Source organism: Saimiri boliviensis, chromosome 6 (assembly GCF_048565385.1).
Source record: "Saimiri boliviensis isolate mSaiBol1 chromosome 6, mSaiBol1.pri, whole genome shotgun sequence".
NCBI classification, from domain to species: domain Eukaryota; kingdom Metazoa; phylum Chordata; class Mammalia; order Primates; family Cebidae; genus Saimiri; species Saimiri boliviensis.
In genome coordinates, this window is record NC_133454.1 from 53870829 (window position 1) to 53891620 (window position 20792).

General features: G+C 44.4%; 2 protein-coding genes across 2 annotated transcripts; one reads left to right on the forward strand and one right to left on the reverse strand.

The window, feature by feature from the left end:
• Nucleotides 1–2195: 2195 nt before the first annotated feature.
• On the reverse strand, nucleotides 2196–8285 carry CD3D (CD3 delta subunit of T-cell receptor complex). Its single transcript, XM_003923635.4, has 5 exons — nucleotides 8136–8285; nucleotides 5701–5919; nucleotides 5109–5240; nucleotides 4772–4815; nucleotides 2196–4562 (listed from the first exon to the last, which is right to left on the reverse strand). Exons 1-5 carry the CDS (start codon nucleotides 8188–8190, stop codon nucleotides 4497–4499), a joined length of 516 nt encoding a protein of 171 aa, XP_003923684.1. The 5' UTR covers nucleotides 8191–8285; the 3' UTR covers nucleotides 2196–4496.
• Nucleotides 8286–9925: 1640 nt separating this feature from the next.
• CD3G (CD3 gamma subunit of T-cell receptor complex) lies at nucleotides 9926–20784 on the forward strand. The gene is made up of 7 exons (XM_003923633.4): nucleotides 9926–10061; nucleotides 14786–14809; nucleotides 15497–15721; nucleotides 16309–16440; nucleotides 17095–17138; nucleotides 17885–17968; nucleotides 18573–20784. The coding sequence occupies exons 1-6, from the start codon at nucleotides 10007–10009 to the stop codon at nucleotides 17948–17950; spliced, it is 546 nt and encodes a 181-aa protein (XP_003923682.2). The 5' UTR covers nucleotides 9926–10006; the 3' UTR covers nucleotides 17951–17968; nucleotides 18573–20784.
• Nucleotides 20785–20792: the final 8 nt, after the last annotated feature.

Genomic DNA, 20792 nt, shown 5'->3' on the forward strand with positions numbered 1-20792 from the left:
GAAGAAAGGAATATTATTGTTTTAGTCCATTCAGCCTGCTATAACAAAAATATCACAGAATGGGTGGCTTAAACAACATTTATTTCTCAGTTCTGGAGGCTGGGAAATCCAGGATTTCCCAGATTTGGTGTCTGGTAAAGACCCATTTCCTGGTTCATATCTTCTTACCATATCCTCACAAGATAGATGGGGCAAGGGAGTTCTCCGGGGACTCTTTTGTGAGGGCACTAATGCCATTCATGAGGGCTTCACCCTCATACCCTAATCACCTCCTAAAGGCTCCACTTATCTTTTTTATTATTATTTCTTTTTCTTTTTGAGACTCGCTGTGTCACCCAGGCTGGAGCGTAGTGGTGCGATCTCAGCTTGCAGCAACCCCTGCCTCCCGGGTTCAAGCAATTCTCCTGCCTCAGCCTCCTGAATAGCTGGGATTGCAGGTGCACACCACCATATTCAGCTAATTTTTGTATTTTTAGTAGAGATGTTGTTTCACTATGTCGTCCAGGATGGTCTCGAACTCCTGACCTCAAGTGATCCGCCCGCCTCAGCCTCCCAAAATGCTGGGATTAAAGACGTGAGGCGCCACACCCCACTTTCTAATATCATCGCATTCAAGGTTAGGAATTCAACATAGGAATTTCAGGGGAACAAAAACATTCAGCCCAAAGCAGTTATGAACAATCGTGCCAATAAATTTTACAACTCAGATAAATGGACACATTCCTTGAAAAAGCTCACTCATGATGAAATAGATAGCTTGAATAGCTAGCCCTTTATCTATTAAATAAATTGAATTTGTAGTTTAGGGAGAAAAAAAACCCAAAACTTCAGACCTAGGTAGCAACACTAGTGAAATCTATCAAACATTTGAAGAAGAAATAACACCTATTCCATACAAACACTTCAAGAAAACTGAAGAAGGAATTCTTCCAACTCATTCTATGGAGACCAGATTTACCCTGTGTTGATTACCCTGATTCGTTGTTTGTTTTTTGGGGTTTTTTTTCTTCTTTTTTTCGAGATGGAGTTTCACTCTTGTTACCCAGGCTGGAGTGCAATGGCACGATCTCGGCTCACCGCAACCTCCGCCTCCTGGGTTCAGGCAATTCTCCGGCCTCAGCCTCCCGAGTAGCTGGGATTACAGGCACGCGCCACCATGCCCAGCTAATTTTTTGTATTTTTAGTAGAGACAGGGTTTCACCACGTTGACCAGGATGGTCTCGATCTATTGACCTCATGATCCACCCGCCTCAGCCTCCCAAAGTGCTGGGATTACAGGCATGAGCCACCGCGCCCGGCCTCCCTGATTAGTTTTAATGTGTCAACTTAGCTAGGCTATGATACCTAGATATTTGGCCTAATACATCAGGATGTTATGGTGAAAGTATTTTTATAGATGAGCTTAACATTTAAATTAGTAGACGTTGAATAAGGTAAATTACCCTCCATAATGTGGGAGGACCTCATTCAATCACTTGAAAGCTTTAAGAGAAAATAGACTGATGTCCTCTGAGGAAGAAGAAAATCTGCCTCTAGATCATCTATGGATAGTTGCAACAGCAGCTCCCTGGGTCTCCAACTTGCCAGTACTCTGCAAATTTTAGACATGTCAGCTACATGACCCAATTTCTCTAGAGAAACAGAGCCAATAGGGTACACAGTTGTCCAATCCCTTGGCGGAGGATTAGCTCCAGGATCTCCCCATGGCTACCAAAATCCATGGATGCTCAAGTCCCTTATATAAAATGATGTAATATTTGCATATAACCTGCACACATCCTCCTATGTACTTTAAATCATCTCTAGATTACTTATAATACCTAATATAACATAAATGCTATATAAATAGTTATCGTACTGTATTGTTTAGGGGATAACGACAAGAAACATTCTGTATATGTTCAGTATAGGGGCAGTCATCCTTTTTTTAAACAAATATTTTTGATCCTCAGTTGGTTAAATCCACATATGCAGAACCCATGGCTTCAGAGAAAAAGACAAACTGAACCAATGGCATATAAATACGTGTGTGTGTGTGTGTGTGTGTGTGTGTGTGTGTGTGTAATTTATTAAAGTAGACAAAGAAGTAATAAGATTACTCTTCACAAGAATAATACAATAGAAATAATAAAGATTACTATTATACTATTATTCATGATAGCAAAGTGAGATACACACACACACACACACACACACACACACACACACACACACATGTCCCGTTGGTTCTGTCTCTCTGGAGAATCCTAATATACTGATACCAAAAACAAAGAGATGAAAAGAAAACTATAGACAAATCCTCTCATGACATAGAGGCAAAAACTCTTACCAAAATTTTAATAAGTTTAATCTAATAGCATATCAAAAGAATAATACAAAATGACTAGAGTTTTCTTCAGGAATGCAAGGTTAGTTTAACATATCGTGCCATCAATGTAATTTACCATATTAACTGATTAACAAAGTAAAACCACATTATCATCTCAAAGGATGCAGGGTAAGCACCTGACAATACTTGACATCTATTTTTGATAAAAATTCTCAGCAAACTAGAAAGAAAAGAACTTTCTCAACCTGTTAAAGGACATCTAAGGAAAACCCACAGCTAACATCATACTTAAAGATGAAAGACAAGGCTTTCCTCCTAAGATCATGAACAAGGCAAGGATGTCCTCTACTTCTATTCAACATTGTACTGGAGGTTCTAGCCAGTACAATAAGCCAAGAAACAGAAGAAAAAAAAAAAACCCAGATAGGAAAGGAAACAAACTGTTTTCATTTACAGACAACATGATTATCTATGTAGAATATTCAATGTGCTTACAAAAAAAGTTAATAGAATTAATAAGTGAGTTTAACAGTTTTCCAGGGTACAAGATTAACATACAAAAATTAATTGTATTTATATATAAAAAGCAATAAACAATTGGAAATTTAAAAAATTTTAATACCATATATACCCTGGCACAGTGGCTTACACCTTTTATCCCAGTACCTTGGGAGGTCAAGGTAGGAGGATCACTGAGTACAGGAGTTCGAGGCCAGCCTAGGGAACATAGTGAGATCCCATGTCTACGCAAAAATAAAAATATTCAGGCATAGTGGCACCCATCTGTAGTGCCAGAGCTACTTGAGAAGCTGAGGTGGGAGGATTACTTAAGCCCAGGAGTTCGAAGCTGCAATGAGCTATGATCATACCACTGCACTGCAGCCTGAGTGACAGAGCAAAACTCTGCCTCTAAAAAAAACAAAAAAAAAGCAAATCACTTACAGTAGCATCAAAAATATAAACTATATAGGAATAAATCTGGCAAAATATATATTCATGTAGGAAAGACTCAATATTGTTAAGATGTTAATTCTCCCTAAATTGATCTATAAATGCAATACAATCTTGATCAAAGTCCCAGCAGGCATTTTTGTAGTAACTGAGGAGCCAATTCAAAGGGAAGTACAAAGGACTTAGAGTCGCCAAAGCAACTTTCTTTAAAAGTTTTAGGCCAGGCACAGTGGCTCATGCCTGTAATCCTAGCACTTTCAGAGGCTGAGGTGTGAGAATCATTTGAGTTCAAGAGTTCAAGACCAGCCTGGCCAACAATGATGAAACCCTGTCTCTACCAAAAATACAAAAATTAGCTGAATGTGGTGGCACATGCCTGTAATCCCAGATACTTGGGAGGCTGAGGCAGGAGAATCACTTGGAAACAGAGGTTGCAGTGAGCCAAGATCACGCCATAGCACTCCAGCCCGGGCGACACAGTGAGACTCCATCAAAAAAAAAAAAAAAAAAAAACCCTGTCTCAAACTCCTGCTTTCCAAGTAGATGGAGCAGGATAATGTGCTTTAATTGGTGAAGAGTTTCTAATCCCAGTTTATCATGCAGAAGGCAGGAACAAGCCAGGGACAGATCCTGGCACAAGGAAGCTAAAATGGTGCCTTTAACACAGGGGAAGTGCCATAGAGTTGAGGCCATCCCTTTAACAGCTGTGGGACTTTGGCACACACACCCCCTCGGAGTCTTGGTGAGAAACTAGTCCCAGGGCCCCTTGTTGTCTCTGCCACCCCTGTTCATGACATCATGGAAACTTCCATGTGGCTGGGCTCCTGAACACAGCAGCCTACCCTCGGCTGGATGAGGCAGCCAAAACCTTAAAAGGGTTATCATAGGGACTGGAGTCAACAAGTAGCTGGGGAACATGGTGGAGCAGAACCTTCACGCAGGGAGCCCTGTGGGCTAAAAACCCCAGACAGCCAGGATGTGGCGAGAGACTGCCCAACACACTGTCTGTGTAGGGCAGAGGAAGGAAGGAGATGAAGGAAGGAAAAGGGAGGCAGGAGGGAAGGATCCCGGCCGAGTCAAGACAACCCCCATGCCTTGGACGGGAGCCTTAAGAAGTCCAGGCACCTGCCAAGTAAAAGAGGTTATATTTATTGGCTGAACAAGAAGGAAAGGTATAGCTGATAACAGATGCTTCTAGAAGCCACCAGTCTCAGGTTCACTTGTTCCGAGGCCAGTTTCCTCCAAGGCGGCTGTACTGAGCATCATCTCGATCTCGGAGGGGCTAAGAGAGAAGAGGGAACGGTCAGGAGGCAGGGTTAGAACTTTTCTAGGAAGGGCCCCAGCAGGCTCCGATGATGAGAGCTCCTGCCTGACCTCTCCAGTCACACCCAGAGATGAACTCCCCAGTAGGACCCTTCCCATGTACAAACAGCATTCAGTGTCAGCCTCTCTGTCCCTACTCACCACCCCCTCCTTCCCCTCAGGGCTCACCTGATAGACCTGGTCATTCTTCAGCAGAGCTTGTGTGTCAGCCACTAGAAGAACCAGAGAGAGACATCAACGGCCTAGCGGGATGGGACAGTGAGACTCACTCTCCCACACCCTCAGAAGTCTGCATGAGTAATACGAACCCACAAATTCTTTCAACAGTCAAGGTTCTGGGAGTCTTTAGGAGACCGCAAGAATAACGCCCAGGTGACAGTAAACCTACCACCAGCCCCATTCTTTAGCTGCTGCATAAGCTCAGCGGTACACACACACACACACACACACAAACACACACACACACACACACACACACACACACACGCACTGTTCTTCCACTAACCCCCAGGGAGCCTTCCGGTCTCATGTCCAGCAAAGCAGTAGACTCCCAAAGCGAGGAGTAGAGTGGCAATGACATCAGTGACAATGATGCCAGCCAGGGTGGCTGGATACAGCTCCACACAGTTCTGGCACACTGTGGGGAAGGGAGGAGAGAGGAGAGGTTGAGAGCCTTTAAGATCAGGGAACCATCTCTGGCTCCTAACGCAACCCTGAGATCTCTCATGCCAAAACCCAAACTTCAATAAGACCCTGGGAAAAAAGGCCTGGTGATAGCCTTGCCACACCTTCCTCCACCCTTCATCCTGAGGAATCCCTGAGGAGAGCCAAGAAGTAATCTCAGCTTTGTGGGACCTTGCACAAGGTGCTGGGCCAAACCTCTCACCCGACCAAGGCTGCAGTAACATGGCCCCTACTGCTCTGTCTTGCTGAGTTAAGCTCTCTCTTCCGCTTCGAAGGTGCCCAAACCTGGCTTGTACCACTGCAATAGTGACCTCAGTTTGTTTAGAGAACAGATGGGTCCACCACAGCCCCCTCTAACCAGAAAGTCCAAAAGCCCCATCCATTCCAACCCAAAAGGTCCAGGAAGCCCATACTTCGATAATAAACTTGCACGGTAGATACTTTGCCGGCATATTTTTCTGTCCCAGTACACTGATACATTCCTCGTGGGTCCAGGATGCCTTTTCCCAGGTCCAGGCTTGTATTCTTTGCGAGCAGTGTTCCCACCGTTCCCTCTACCCATGTGATGCTGGTATTGCAATTCACAAACACTCTGTCCTCAAGTTCCTCTACAGGTATCTTGAAGGGGCTCACTAAAGGGGAAGAAATACTACAATTGGAAACAGCTTTTTGGTCTGCACCAAGCCCTTTGTTCTGCAGAAGCTCATACTTTAAAAGGACCCCTTTCCTAGTCCAGGACAGTCTATGATTTCTATTGAGAGAGACAGAATTCACAAACAAGAAGAAACCTTCAGAAAGTTCCCTGCCAACTGCAGGGGCCAAGGAGGACAGGAGGATGCTGTTCAAGCAGGGGACAGGTCTTGGAAAACTTGGTGCAAAACAAGACTCCTCAGAGCATGGTTGATTCAGGCACCTTCCTGGAAATGAGTCCAGGACGCCGATGAGGAGTACAGGGAGCGTGGATCACTAAAACACCAGAAAGATATGGAAAGACAGAAGAACATTCCTTGGTTGGAAATGTCTGCATTTTTTCTTCAAGGAAACACCTAATTCTACTTCCCAGCCATCTACAACACTCTCACTTCAACTCTTTGTCCTCATCCTTCCTCATTGACCCTGCTCCAGTGACAACCAAGAAAGTGGGGCTCTCAATACTGAAGCCTTTCCCAGGGCCAGGGATGGCTGAGGGTGGAGACCAGCTGGTTTACCAGTCCCTGAATTACCAGCCCAGTGGTCCAGAAGGGACCAGGACAAACCCCATGTACAGATTTTCCACCCTTGGTTAGAAGGAGGAGAACAGGAAAAAATTTTTATTCAATCTGTTCCTGGAGCTCCTCACAAGTCAAGTCTTGGGGGAGAGTTTAAGGGCTGGAGGTGAGTCCAGCACCATTCCAGATGCAGTGAGTTGCTTTGACAGCCTGAGCACATCTCCACAGCCCACAGAAGCACTATAGTCTATACCAGGCAACTCCAGACTTTTTACACAGGGGGCCAGTTCACTGTCCCTCAGACCGTTGGAGGGCCACCACATACTGTGCTCCTCTCACTGACCACCAATGAAAGAGGTGCCCCTTCCTGAAGGGTGGCGGGGGGGCCGGATAAATGGCCTCAGGGGGCCGCATGTGGCCCGCGGGCCATAGTTTGGGATGCCTGTTCTATACCTCCAAACACAGGGAAAAGTGGAGGCTACATTCATTCAATCTGGGCTTCACACTGGGTCACAAAATTTGGACACAAGAGCATCTTCTAGAAAACCCTAAAATAGCTGCCTCTCACACTTCTGAAGCAGGTTGGAAGCAGATGCGTGTCCACTCAGAGAGACACCTGCACACCAAATGCTTCACATCCTACAGTCGCATCCTCTTCAGGGATCTGTCTCCAGTGGAAATCATGAGTGTCCTAGTGCCGCCGACTATTCGGTGACCATTGGACCCAGTTTGCTTAGGGGTTCCTGGGACATGGGACTTTCCATTTTAAAAGTGAAATTGGCAAACTGAGATGCGTTGAAATTTTCCTATGTGATAACCCCTCAAATCTTCCCTCCCTTCTGCTCAAACTAAAGTTAACTTCTCTAAAAAAGCATTCCCATTAGTGCTAGGACATAGCTCCAGGGATGACATAATTATGGCCAAATGAACAAGAGTCCTGATTACAGAGGCCATCAGCCCTAAAAGGAATAGTGCAGGAAGCTGTGCTCCCAAGACCAGCCCCAGGTTCAGGTACATACATACTGAGCTATTTCCTACAGATCTCTGGCCTAAGGCCTTGTGAGAGACATTCTAGGCCTACATGCACCCGTGGCTGGAGTCGGTCAAAGTCAAGAGTCTGTTTCCCAGACTCTATGCTACATCCCAGCCCTGCCATCCTGACACCCTGGGGTGCCTGGTGAATTGAAGCTGGCACTGAGAAGCACGTGTGTGTGTGTGTGTGTGTGTGTGTGTGTGTGTGTGAGAGAGAGAGAGAGAGAGAGAGAGAGAGAGAGAGAGAGATGAGGTCTCGTGGGGTTGCCCAGGTTGGAGGGTAGTGGCATGATAACAGCTCACTAAAGCCTTGAAATCCTAGGTTCAAGTGACCCTCCTGCCTCAGCCTCTCAGGTTGCTGGGACTACAGCTGTAACCACCATAAATGGCCAATTTTTTTGTTTTTCATAAAAATAGAGTCTCACCACCTTGCTCAGACTGGTCGCAAACTCCTGACCTCAAGGGATCCTCCCACCTCAGCCTCCCAAAGCTCTGAAATTACTGGCATGAGCCACCATGCCTAGGAAGAAGCACTTTCAAGTGGGCCTCACTCCCAGCAGTAATGTCCCTCTCAGGTCCCTTCCTCCACCCACCTGGAGTAGCCTTACCTTGGGGGAGAAGGGTAACCAGTACCAGGCCAGACAGAAACATGCTACGTTCCATCTCCCAGCGGAACTCATCCAGTAGATAAAGCCAGGTCACCGAACTAACAGCCGGGTGAGAGCTGCCCTCCCCCAACTGACTCTAGGTACCGGAAAAAGTAGAGTGGGGGAGGGACTAGAAGATGTCTTGCTTCTCTGCTTTCTGCCGTTGATGACGGCAGACTGTCAGGGTGGGGGTGGGCTAGGAGTAGGTTAGGAAGGAAGCAGGTGTAAATTGCTCTATCTCTGAGCAGGGAGCTGGCAGAGAATATGGAAAAGGCGGCCTGAACTTTAGAGTCCCTATTCACAATGCAACTACGTTTACTCACCACCTAAAAACTGCTGCATCCCAAAGCCCCCTGAGAGAAGCCATCAGCCCCATAGCACAAGCCATAGCAGCTAGGTTTCTCATGGAGGCTGGTCTTTCTCAGGACCCTTCACTGGGCAACTAGGGACACCAGATCTAGCAGCTTCTTGCCAGTGAGAGGCTGGGCTTTAGAGACCTCAGCCAGAGATTTGAATCCTGGGTCCAATACTGCCTACCTGTGGGACCTGGGCCAGCCATGAAATTTTTCAGAGCCTTATTTCGTTAGTACCAATATAAAGATTCAAACAAGGATGTTTGCTTGGTGCCTCACACATCATACGTGCTCAAGAAGGGCTAGTTATTAATAATAATATAATTGACTCACAGGCAATATTGAGCCTCCCGGGGAGACAAATGGACCTTCTGCCCCAGTGGCCAACAAGAATCTGAAATGCTTCACACTGTTGCAGTTAGACTGTCATTTACCTGAGGACAGAGCCATGCCTGTCTTGCTCACTGCTGTATCTTGTGCCTGGCACGTAACAGGAGCTCTGCACGTTTTTGTTGGCTCACTCACTCACTGACTGAGGGAGACAGGGCCCTGAGATCCTGGACACTCAGTCCCAGCTCTGACCCCTGAAAATGTGGTGCCTGTCTTCTTGGACTTGTTCCACCTATTTCCTTCCAGGCACCTCTTTCATGACCTCAAAAGAACAGTGAAGGTGGGCGCGGTGGCTCACGCCTGTAATTCTAGCACTTTTGGAGGCTGAGGTGGGCAGATCATGAGGTCAGGAGTTGGAGACCAGCCTGGCCAACATAGTAAAACCCAGTCTCTACTAAAAGTACAAAAATTAGCCGGGCGTGGTGGCATGTGCCTGTAATCCCAGCTACTCAGGTGGCTGAGGGAGGAGAATTGCTTGAACCTGGAGGCGGAGGTTGCAGTGAGCCGAGATCACACCACTGCACTGCAGCCTGGGTGACAGAGGGACACTCCATCATAAAGTAAGATAAGATAAAATCAACAGTGAAAAAAAGTCTTGAATGAAGGCCTGGAATGAGGTGGCTTTCCACTCAGAGGTCCAGCCCTAAACAGCTGAGAACTCCTCCTAAATTCATTACCTATAGCAACAACAACTAGCAACAAGTAACAACTGGCTACAATCCTAACAACTAATGACAGAGATATTCCTCTCCCTCGTGAAGAAACGGTCCCAGGACCATCTCCCACCCAGCATCCACTGCGGTTCCCTGTGCAAGATGAGCTCTGAGTGGGAATCCAGCACTCTCTCCCTCTCCTTCCTCACCACCTCCACCCTCTACTCCTTAACAGAAAAACAAAAGGCATCTGCACCTGCAGCCCTGCCGAGGCCCCTGCTGCCCACGCTTGCAGCAGAGGGTGGAGGCTCTGGGTGCTTGCCTTCTCTCAAGGGCCCCAGCCTGAACGGTGATGGGTGGAGCCAGTCTAGCTGCTGCACAGGCTGACTGGCTGCTAAGGGCTGCTCCGCGCTTTTGCCAGAGGACAGGGACTGACATGGAACAGGGGAAGGGCCTGGCTGGCCTCATCCTGGCTCTCACTCTTCTTCAAGGTAAGGGCCTACTAGGGGTCTGGCAGCCTGGGGAAGGGCTCAAGGGAAGAGGCCATGACTAGAGAGACAGGAATATTGGGATCCCTAACCTTGAAGCTACTTCTGCTGTCTCCTTAGTGTCCAAAGAAAGCCAAAAATGGAGCCTCTTAACTGTTCTCTGCTAGAGAGAAACAGTGTCCCATGGGGGAGAAGAAATCCTTGTCTCTGAAAAATCCAAACAGAGTACTTAACTGGCTAAAGAGAGGACCCTGTTACCGCCATCTTAGGTTCGAATGTAGCTCAAAAGGCCATAGGCCAGGAAACTAAAAGGAAAAGGTATATGTTCCCTTGTTCAGAGCTGGGGGTTAGCAGTCGACCTATGAAACGTCCATTCGCTCAGTTGGGCAGTTGGTCAATTGGTCAACGAAGATGGGTAAGATCCTAATATGTGATAGACCATGAGGAAATAAAAATGAATGAAACATTTATGCACTACAGAATTTATAGTCTCCTTGGAGAGATTAGTTTTCATGGTGCCAGACTGAGTGTAAGGTACAGTATGCATGCCTGCATGAATATTCCATTGGAAAGATCCAGTAGGAAGTGGATAAACTGGGTTGATGCCTGGAATCTGGACATACTAGGGAAAGTTAAAACCATGGAATTTGCTGAAGTCACATCAATACTATGTGAGGAAAAGGAGGCTGAAGATGGAACAGTGAGGGCACCAATTTAAAAGGGCAGTTAAAGGAAAAAATAAATTTCAGGAAAGAGATAAAAGGAAAATCAAAGAGCTGACGTAATCAGATGTGTGCAATACCTTGGAAACCAAGGGAGTAAAGAGCTTCTAGAAGGAGAGAATTACCAAGAGTATAAAATGTTAAAGAGAGCCCACTAATATAAGAATATATTTAAAACTTTAAATCTGTGGGATGTGGCAGAATACCCGTCACGGGTGAATTAGCACAGTTTCAGTGGGATATTGTGAGTGGAAGCCAAGTGAAAATTGGTAGAAGGTGATGGTCAGGTGATGAGGTCAGCAAGTGTAGACGATTCTTTAAAGAAATTTGGATGAGCAGGGAGAAGAGACTGCATGGTAGATAGAGGAGGAAGTGAAGTCTAAGAATAAATGTTTTTGAGGTGAGAGAAACTTGAGAACATTTCTAAGCTAACAGAGATGAGTAGAGCAGTTTCCTGGAGTTGATGTTGGAAGGATAGAGTCAAGAGTAGAGTCGGCCGGGCGCGGTGGCTCAAGCTTGTAATCCCAGCACTTTGGGAGGCCGAGGCGGGTGGATCACGAGGTCAAGAGATCGAGACCATCCTGGTCAACATGGTGAAACCCCGTCTCTACTAAAAATACAAAAAAAATTAGCTGGGCATGGTGGCGCGTGCCTGTAATCCCAGCTACTCAGGAGGCTGAGGCAGGAGAATTGCCTGAACCCAGGAGGCAGAGGTTGCGGTGAGCCGAGATCGCGCCATTGCACTCCAGCCTGGGTAACAAGAGCGAAACTCCGTCTCAAAAAAAAAAAAAAAAAAAAAAAAAGAGTGGAGTCAAGAGCACAGAGGGGAAGGTATTGTTACCCTCCAAGACCAGGAAAAAGGAAGTGCAAATGGTGGTGGCCACAGGTAGGTTTATAAAGGGAATGGAAGCCAAAGGAGAAAGGATCATAACAGCTACCATGTCCTAAAAAAACCAGGAGGCAAAAGCTGGGTAGTGGCCGTGTGGGAGACTTGAAGAGGACAGTGAGAGTTTAGAATAGAATTATTTCTGAGAGAAATGGGAGGAAAAGTCAACTAAAAACAACACAGATTGAGGAGCAGCTCTGAAGCCTGGATGAGGTGGCAGGATAGTATGGAAACAGCATTGAGTTGAGCAGTAGAAAACCTGACCTCTGGGTCCAGCCTGGATACCAATGTACTACGTGTGCTTGAACAAATCCTCCTCTGAGAGTTCTCACACCAGCCAATCTAGAAATGTGGCTACATGACCTCTTAAGACCTAAAAGGAAACCTCACTCAGATATACAACATTAAAAGACGTCAGTGGGCCAGGTGCAGTGGCTCATGGCTATAATCCCAACACTTTGGGAGGCCAAGAAGGGAGGATCATTTGAGTACAGGAGTTCAAGCCCAGCCGTGTCTACAAAAACTACAAAAATCAGCCAGGCATGATGGCATGCACTTATCCCAGTTACTCAGAGGCTGAAGTGGGAGGATTGCTTGAACCAAGTAGCTCAAGGCTGCAGTGAGCTGTGATCACACCACTGCATTTCATCCTGAGTGACAGAGCAAGAAAAAAAAAAGATGTCTAAAAAAAAAAAAAAAAGACATCAATGATCAGTGCAATCCAAATCCGATTTAAAATGAGGGGTCTCTGTCCTTCCTCTGTCTTCTGACCAGGTGGTCAGGAGAAGAGCTAGATAGAAACCTCTTATCTGTTGTCTTGCTTTTTCTCCTATTTGCCCATTTATTCATTTGCACATTCATTCAACAAATAAAGTTCCTGCCTTGTCCAGACACCCCACTGGATACTGTTCAAAAACAGTCCAGCCCTGCCTGAGGTTCTAAGACAGTTCGCTTATTCTGTTTCCACTATACTTTGACTCATGGCAGCCTCTGCCTGTCACACACACTCTACCTCTAGCCATACCACCTCTCCTGTCCTTTTTGAAAGCTGTATCTTATTCAGCTATTCCTTCTACTCAGAATGCCTTATCTGTCTGGTATACTTCCTGCTTACTCTTCAAGGCCCAGATAAATGTCACTTCCTCTATTAAGCTTTCCCTGACCCCCACCCTTGGGCAAAATTAATAGCTTCCACCCTCTTTCATATGCATTCATATAAGCACTAAAAGATAATGTATAGGCCGGACGCAGTGGCTCATGCCTGTAATCCCAGCACTTTGGGAGGCTGAGGCAGGTGGATCACGAAGTCAAGAGATCGAGACCATCCTGGTCAACATGGTGAAACCCCGTCTCTACTAAAAATACAAAAAATTAGCTGGGCATGGTGGCACGTGCCTGTAATCCCAGCTACTCAGGAGGCTGAGGCAGGAGAATTGCCTGAACCCAGGAGGCGGAGGTTGCAGTGAGCCGAGATCATGCCATTGCACTCCAGCCTGGGTAACAAGAGCAAAACTCCACCTCAAAAAAAAAAAAAGATAATGTATAAGTTCTATTAAATTAATTGAATATGTATTTTAATTTTTTCACTTCATAAACTTTGGAAGCACCAGCTGATTCTTCATATCAGCAGCCTTTTCTTTCATAATATCTAATTATTTTAGGTCATAATAGTGCTCATTAAATGTTTGGATTAAATACAATTGAATTGAAGTGCCAGATCTCTGTAGTATGTCTGCCATGCAACTCTACTACCCTAAGATTTTGTTTGTTTGTTTATTTTTGTTTTTTTGAGACAGAGTCTTGATCTGACACCTAGGCTGGAGTGCAGTGGTACAATCTCGGTTCACTGCAACCTCCACTTCCCAGGCTCAACCATTCCTCCCACTTCAGCCTCCTGAGTAGCTGGTACTACAGGTGCATACCACCACGTCCAGCTACTATGTTTGTATTTTTTTGTAGAGACAAGGTTTCTCCATGTTGCCGAGGCTGGTCTCTAACTCCTGGGCTCGAACAATCTGCCCACCTCAGCCTCCCAAACTGCTGGGATTACAGGCGTCAGCAACCACGCCCAGTCACTCTGAGTTTTTGAGACAGATTTGAGGACTAACTGAACAGCTAACTTCCCTGGGACATCCAGCATTTTTACCAGAAAAGGATCACCAAGGCTGACGATTTTATAAGGAGCTCAGCTTAAAGGCTTTGGATAGTGCACACCTGCTCCTTGCCAGGGCGTTTGCTCAAGAAGCAGAGTGTTCTGGACTAGATAGGCAATATACTACAACACAATTCTGATGCTAACCCCCCAAATTAGTTGTCAGATCATACAGGTTAAGAGCATGGTTCCCAACCAGATTACTCTCCCTTTAAATCCCAGCTACAAGTTCAGGGGACCCCAGACCACTCACACTTCTGACAAACTGCGTACAAATCCTAAGGATTCCCATGACCTGCCTCATTGATAATTTGCTAGAATAACTCACAGAACCTAGGAAAGTGCTATACTTCCTACTTCCATTTTAAAGAGAATAAAATCAGGACCAGCTAAATAAAAAGGGCAAGGTCTAGGAAGGTCCCAAACACAGAGCCTCCATATCCTCTCCCCATGGAATTAGAACACATCGCCCCCAGCACTCTCCCACACTCTGCCAGCACATCCATGTGTTCACCAGCCAGGAAGCTCCATCAAGTTTTTATTGATGTATCTTTACATAGGCGTGGTTGATTGAATCATCGGCCACTTGACTGATCTCAATCTCTAGGTTTCCTTCCTGGGGCTGATATCACTAGTTTCAAAGCTGCAATCCTCTTACCATACTGTTAGTCTTAACCAGCACCATCCTGAGTCATCACCATAGCATAAACTCAGGTATGGCCTAAGGGTCCACTGCAGATAACAAAGGTACTTCTATCACTCACGAAATTCCAGGAGGTTAGAAACTCCATCCCAGGACACCAGGACAAAGATGAGACAAATTATTTATTATGACCTTGATTCAATTTGGTAACTTAGTCAGATTTGGATCTCTCTTTATCTTGGCCTCAAATAACCATGGAAATACTTTAGGGCATCAGAACAACCCCACACCAGCTAATCCTCTATCTCTCTTCTGCCTTTACAGGTACTTTGGTCCAGTCAAACAAAGGTAGGAGAAATATTTCTCTCTATACTCAGATTCAGAAAATTGATGGAAATTTGGCTTTCTACAACAGTAGTCCTGCAGGAGCGAAGTTTAGAATGAATAAAAGCATGGGGATAGATGGGTGGTGTCTCTATTGTCAACCAAATCAGTGGCCTGTCATAACCTGTTGTGGGCAGCTTTCCTATGGCTCAGCATTTAACTGGTTTCTTACAGAAGAAACAGAACCCTAGTAGCTAGACACATCTCAAACCGTGACCCATGAACCAGCAGGTATTGGTGTCACTTGGGATCCTGACCTCAATCTCTGTCAGTCCTTCTCTTTAGTTCATCCATTCTATTCAAAGTCATCTCATTATCTAGTATGCTGTTAGCAGTTTCTTACCTGTATAGTATCTTCCAAATAACATGCCCCTCAATCCCAAAGTTTTACTCCTACTAATTACAGCAATGTCTATTTTATTCTTCACCTCCTGATGCAGATATTGACATCACCCGGGAGCATGTGAGCAATGCAGAATCTCCCCTCCCCAGAACTACTAAATAGCAACTAAAATTTTAACAAGATACCCATGTGATTCACATGCACATCAAAGTTTGAGAAACACTACTCTAATGATCTCCTGGTATGCTGAGGCAGGGAGAATTTCAGAGACAAGATTCTTAATAGAACCATGGCTTTTCCCATTTCAGAAAAACGCTTGCTCACGTTGGAGGACCGTCAAGATGGTTCGGTACTTCTGACTTGTAAAGTGCAAGACAAAAATGTCACATGGTTTAAAGATGGGAAGATAATAAGCTTCCTACCTGCAAGTCAAAAAACATGGAATCTGGGAAGTAATACCAAGGACCCTCGAGGGATGTATCAATGCAAAGGATCAAAGAGCAAGTCAAAACCACTGCAACTGTATTACAGAAGTATGTAATCCCTTTTTATTTATTTGTTGTGAAATTAATCAGTATTTGCTGTTCTGGTTGACTTTTTGTCTGGGGTGAAGGTGGAAATAGATGCTCAACAGAGATATTATCATCAGTTCTCTTAATTTCAGCTTGCCTCTTTTAAAATATTATAAGACAGCTCCCTCACCCTATTGAAAAAGTACAGCCAGTACTGTAAAGCTTTGTTTACTTTTGGGTGGGCTCCATGGATTTGAGCAATTCAGCACCTTCTATAAACTGAGTGGAAGGGATTGGGGAGACGGGGCAATCACAAGGTGAGCAGCAGTGAGGACTGGAGCACAGTGGAGCATGAAGAGCATCGGGTCTTCCTTCTGTTCCACATACTTCCTGGTAGTTAGACTACATGGGCTTCCCCAGGAATCCTGCGGGACTGAGGAACATCAAGGTGCATTGAGTTTTGGTGCAAGGATCTTCCCTTGCCCTGCCACCCAGAGAGGAAAAGCCAGCTACCCTCCACAGGGGCATTATTGCTTATAGGCAGAAGAAAAAGATACAGGAAGAACAACTTTCACACCCTTAAGGTTTGTCCCTCCTTTTCCCCACAGTGTGTCAGAACTGCATTGAACTAAACGCAGCCACAATATCTGGCTTTGTCTTTGCTGAAATCATCAGCATTTTCTTTCTTGCTGTTGGGGTCTACTTCATTGCTGGACAGGATGGAGTTCGCCAGTCAAGAGGTAAAAGAATGCTCTTAGATGAGCAATGGGACCACCTGAGCCCCTCAGCTTTCCTCCTACCATTACATACCCAATAGAAGAGACTGAGTTGGCACCTCTTACTAATGTGCGTAGTTGGGTGAGGCTGTATTTCTCTGAGACAGGAGAAAAGGATACTTGGTGTTATCACAGCATGTTCACCTATCTCAAGATACAACTCCCTCTGATTTAGCCTCTGTTTTTTTTTAAACCTCTTTATTTTAAGCAAACCCTTATATACAGAAAAGTGACTCACAAGCATACAGCTAAAAAAAAAAAAAAAAAAAAAAAAAAATCACGAAGCAAGCACACCCATGCAGCCAGCACACAATTTAAGAAAGAGAGTATTCCCAGTGCCATCGAAGCACCTCCTGTGGTCACTTCCAGCCACTACCCATCCTCAAGAGTGAGCATTGTCCTGACTTCTAACCAGGATTAACTGTGCTTGTTTATGTAAATGGACTCATATGCTAAGTGTTCTTGTGAGTAGCTTCTTTCACTCAACAATATGCTTATGTGCTTTATCCATACTCTTGTGTTTATATAATTCTTGTTATTTAGTATTCTATTTTGTGAATATAACCCAATTTATTATGCATTCTACCTTGTGTGTGTATTTTGTTTCTTTTTGTGCAGCTTCAGACAAACAGACTCTGTTGCCCAATGACCAGCTCTACCAGGTAAGGGGATGAAGAACCAAAGAGACATTGCTGTAATTAGCGGGGGTAAAACTTTTGAACTGGGGGAGGGGGGCATATTATTTGGAAGATACTATACAGGTAAGAAACAGCTAACAGCATACCAGATGATGAGATCACTTTGGGTGGACCAGGTGAACTAAAGAGAAGGACTGACAGAAACTGAAGTTAGGATCCAGTGAGCACAAGTTGAAGAACACACTGAGAAGGACATGTGAAGGAATTCTCAACAGGCCAGCCATGCACTGTAGACAGGCTGTGGCTTATGCCTGTAATCCCAGCACTTCGGGAAGTTGAAACAGGCAGATCATCTGAGGTCGGGAGTTCAAGACAAGCCTGGCCACCATGATGAAACTCTGTCTCTACTAAAAATACCAAAAAAAAAAAAAAAAAAAAAAATTTAACCGGGCACGGTAGCATGTGCCTACAGTCCCAGCTACTCAGGAGGCTAAGGCAGGAGGACCACTTGAACCCAGGAGGTCGAGGTTGCAGTGAGCCAAGATCACACCACTGCACACCAGCCTGTGGAACAGAGCAAGACTCTGTACAAAAAAAAGAAAAGAAAAGAAATAAGACAGAGACTTTATCTCTTGTCCTCTTTCAATCCTCAGGACTATGAAGTACCCACTCCAAATTCTCACATATAAAAAAACATTGAATAAATATGCATCAAATTAATTAATAGAGGATGGAAAAAAATGACCTTATGATTGTGCTGTCCTTTCCAGCCCCTCAAGGATCGAGAAGATGACCAGTACAGCCACCTTCAAGGAAACCAACTGAGGAGGAATTGAGCTCAGGACTCAGAGTAGGTGGGTTCTTCAGCTGCCCTCCCAACTGCTACCAAGTCTATCTCCCTTCCCCAAGCAGCTATAAAGATCAGACTCTGGGGGATCAGGGATTGGGGGGTGTTTTGGGGGGCTCTTTTGTAAAAACTCTGGGGCCATACTGATTGTCTTGGCCTAAGAAAATAAGAATGTGTGTATCTGTAAGTCCTGTCAGGCAGGGCCTCCAAGCCATACAGATGCCGAATATTAATCTTAACCTGTATTAGAATTTCTCATTATCTACACTATTAACATTTCGGGCTAATTAAATATTTGTGATGAGGGGCTAGTCTGTGCATTGTAGGAGCTATGGAAGTATTCCTGGCCTCTCTCCACCACATACCAGTAGATTGTCCAGTGTGACAATCATAAATGTGTCCAGACATTACTAAATGTGTCCGAACATCACCTCCAGGGCAAAATCACTCTTAGTTAAAAACCACTAGCTTATATAAATCTTCCAATTAACAAATCAACCAATCAGAAGTTATGATTCAATTAATCTATCTGAAGATTCTATTAGGAAGACAGGGTTGAAAGCATTATTTGGTATTTTGAACCAATTGCAATTTTTCTTTTTTCAATCCAGGTTTTCTTCTTCTATCAAGTTCTCAGAATCAAAGCAATACATTTTGGAAAGCTCCTAGCAGAGAGACCTTCAACCCTAAATCTAGACTCAAGGTTCCCAGAGGTGACAATGGAGAAAAAAGGCCATCAGAGCAAATTTGGGGTATTCGCAAATAAAATAAAAATAAAAACAAGTGTGGTGTTTCAGGAGCGCCACCTATTGGGGAAAGTTGTAAAAGAAAAATGAAAAGATAAGTAACCCCCTCGATTTGAACGTAGTTTTTTGCGTTGTAATTTTTATTTCGTTTTTGTATAGGTCATAATTAACATGGTTCAAATATGCAGTGAAAGATCTCTCTCCACCGCCATCCCCTGCGACCCAGTTGCCCTCTCCAGAGACAAACTAGTTTTTTTTTTTTTTGAGACGGAGTTTTGCTCTGTCGCCCAGGCTAGAGTGCAGTGGTGCAATCCCGGCTCACTGAACCTGGGTTCAAGCAATTCTCCTGCCTCAGCTTCCCCAGTAAGTAGCTGAGATTGCAGGCATACACCACCAGGCCCGGCTAAGCTTGTTTTGAACTCCTGACCTCAGGTGATCCACCCACCTCGGCCTCCCAAAGTGCTGGGATTACAGGTGTGAGCCACCATGTCTGGCCTTAAAACTAGTTTCTTTTTTTTTTTTTTTTTTTTTTTGAGACGGAGTTTCGCTCTTGTTACCCAGGCTGGAGTGCAATGGCACGATCTCGGCTCACTGCAACCTCCACCTCCTGGGTTCAGGCAATTCTCCTGCCTCAGCCTCCTGAGTAGCTGGGATTACAGGCACGTGCCACCATGCCCAGCTAATTTTTTGTATTTTTAGTAGAGACGGGGTTTCACCATGTTGACCAGGATGGTCTCGATCTCTTGACCTCGTGATCCACCCGCCTCGGCCTCCCAAAGTGCTGGGATTACAAGCTTGAGCCACCGCGCCCGGCCAAAACTAGTTTCTTATATATCTCTCTGGAGGTATTCTAGGCATATATGAGCACATTTTCAAATACATATTATCCTACCTCCCCCATCTTTTAGACAAATGATATCAAACTATACATCTTACGAGATTATTGCCTATCATTATATAAAGACCTTCTTTTTTAATGCAGCCATATTGTATAAGTAGACTATGATTCATTTAACCTGCTATCTATCAATGGATATTTAAGTTGGTTCCAATCTTTTGCTCTTACAATTTCTACAATGACTAACATTGCATAAATATCATTTTTTAAAAATAATTGCATTGAAGCATAATTTACATGCCATAAAATCCACCCATCTTGACTGATTTCACCTGTTCTCAAAAAATTTTAGAAAATTTAACTAGTTGTACAACCATCACCATGATCTGGCTTTAGGGCTTCTTTTTTTTCTTATGGAGTCTTGCTCTGTGGTCCAGGCTGGAGTGTAGTGGTGTGATCTCAACTCATTGCAACCTCCACCTCTTGGGTTCAAGTGATTATCCTGCTCTCCCAAGTAGCTGAGACTTCAGGCATGTTCCACCATGCCCCGCTCATTGTTTTGTGTATTTAGTAAAGACAGAGTTTTACCGTGTTGGCCAGAATGGTCCCAAATTCCTGACCTCAAATGATCCACCTGCCTCATCCTCCCAAAGTGCTGAGATTACAGATGTAAGCTACCACATCCGGCCCCAAACTGTATTTGAATATACCCATTCTGTGGGTTTAATATGATGTTTTATTGTAGCCTTAATTTGCATTTCCCTAGAGACTAACCATGCTAAGTGTCTTTTCATATGTTTGTTAACCATTCATAACTTTTTAGTGAAATGTCTCTTCAAATCTTTTGCCCATTTTCAAGTTAGTTTATTTATTTGTCTTCTTACTATTGGGTTGCATATATTTTTTATATAAGTCCTTTATCATATATATGATTTGGAAATATTTTCTATCAATCTGTGGTTTGTTTTTCTTAATGGTGTCTTTTGAAGTGCAAAAGGTTTTAATTTTGAAGTTCCTTTTATCGATTTTTTTCTCCTATATATTGTGCTTTTGTCATCATGTCTAAGAAATCTTTACCAAACCCACAGTTACAAAGATTTTCTCCTATGTCTTCTTTCTGTAGTTTTCAGTTTTATGGTTTTAGCACCAACAATAAATATCATTTTGAACATACATAAGACTATTTGTAACAAATACAAATAAATGGAATTGTTGGGCACTTGAATTTGCTTTGTAATTTTATTAAC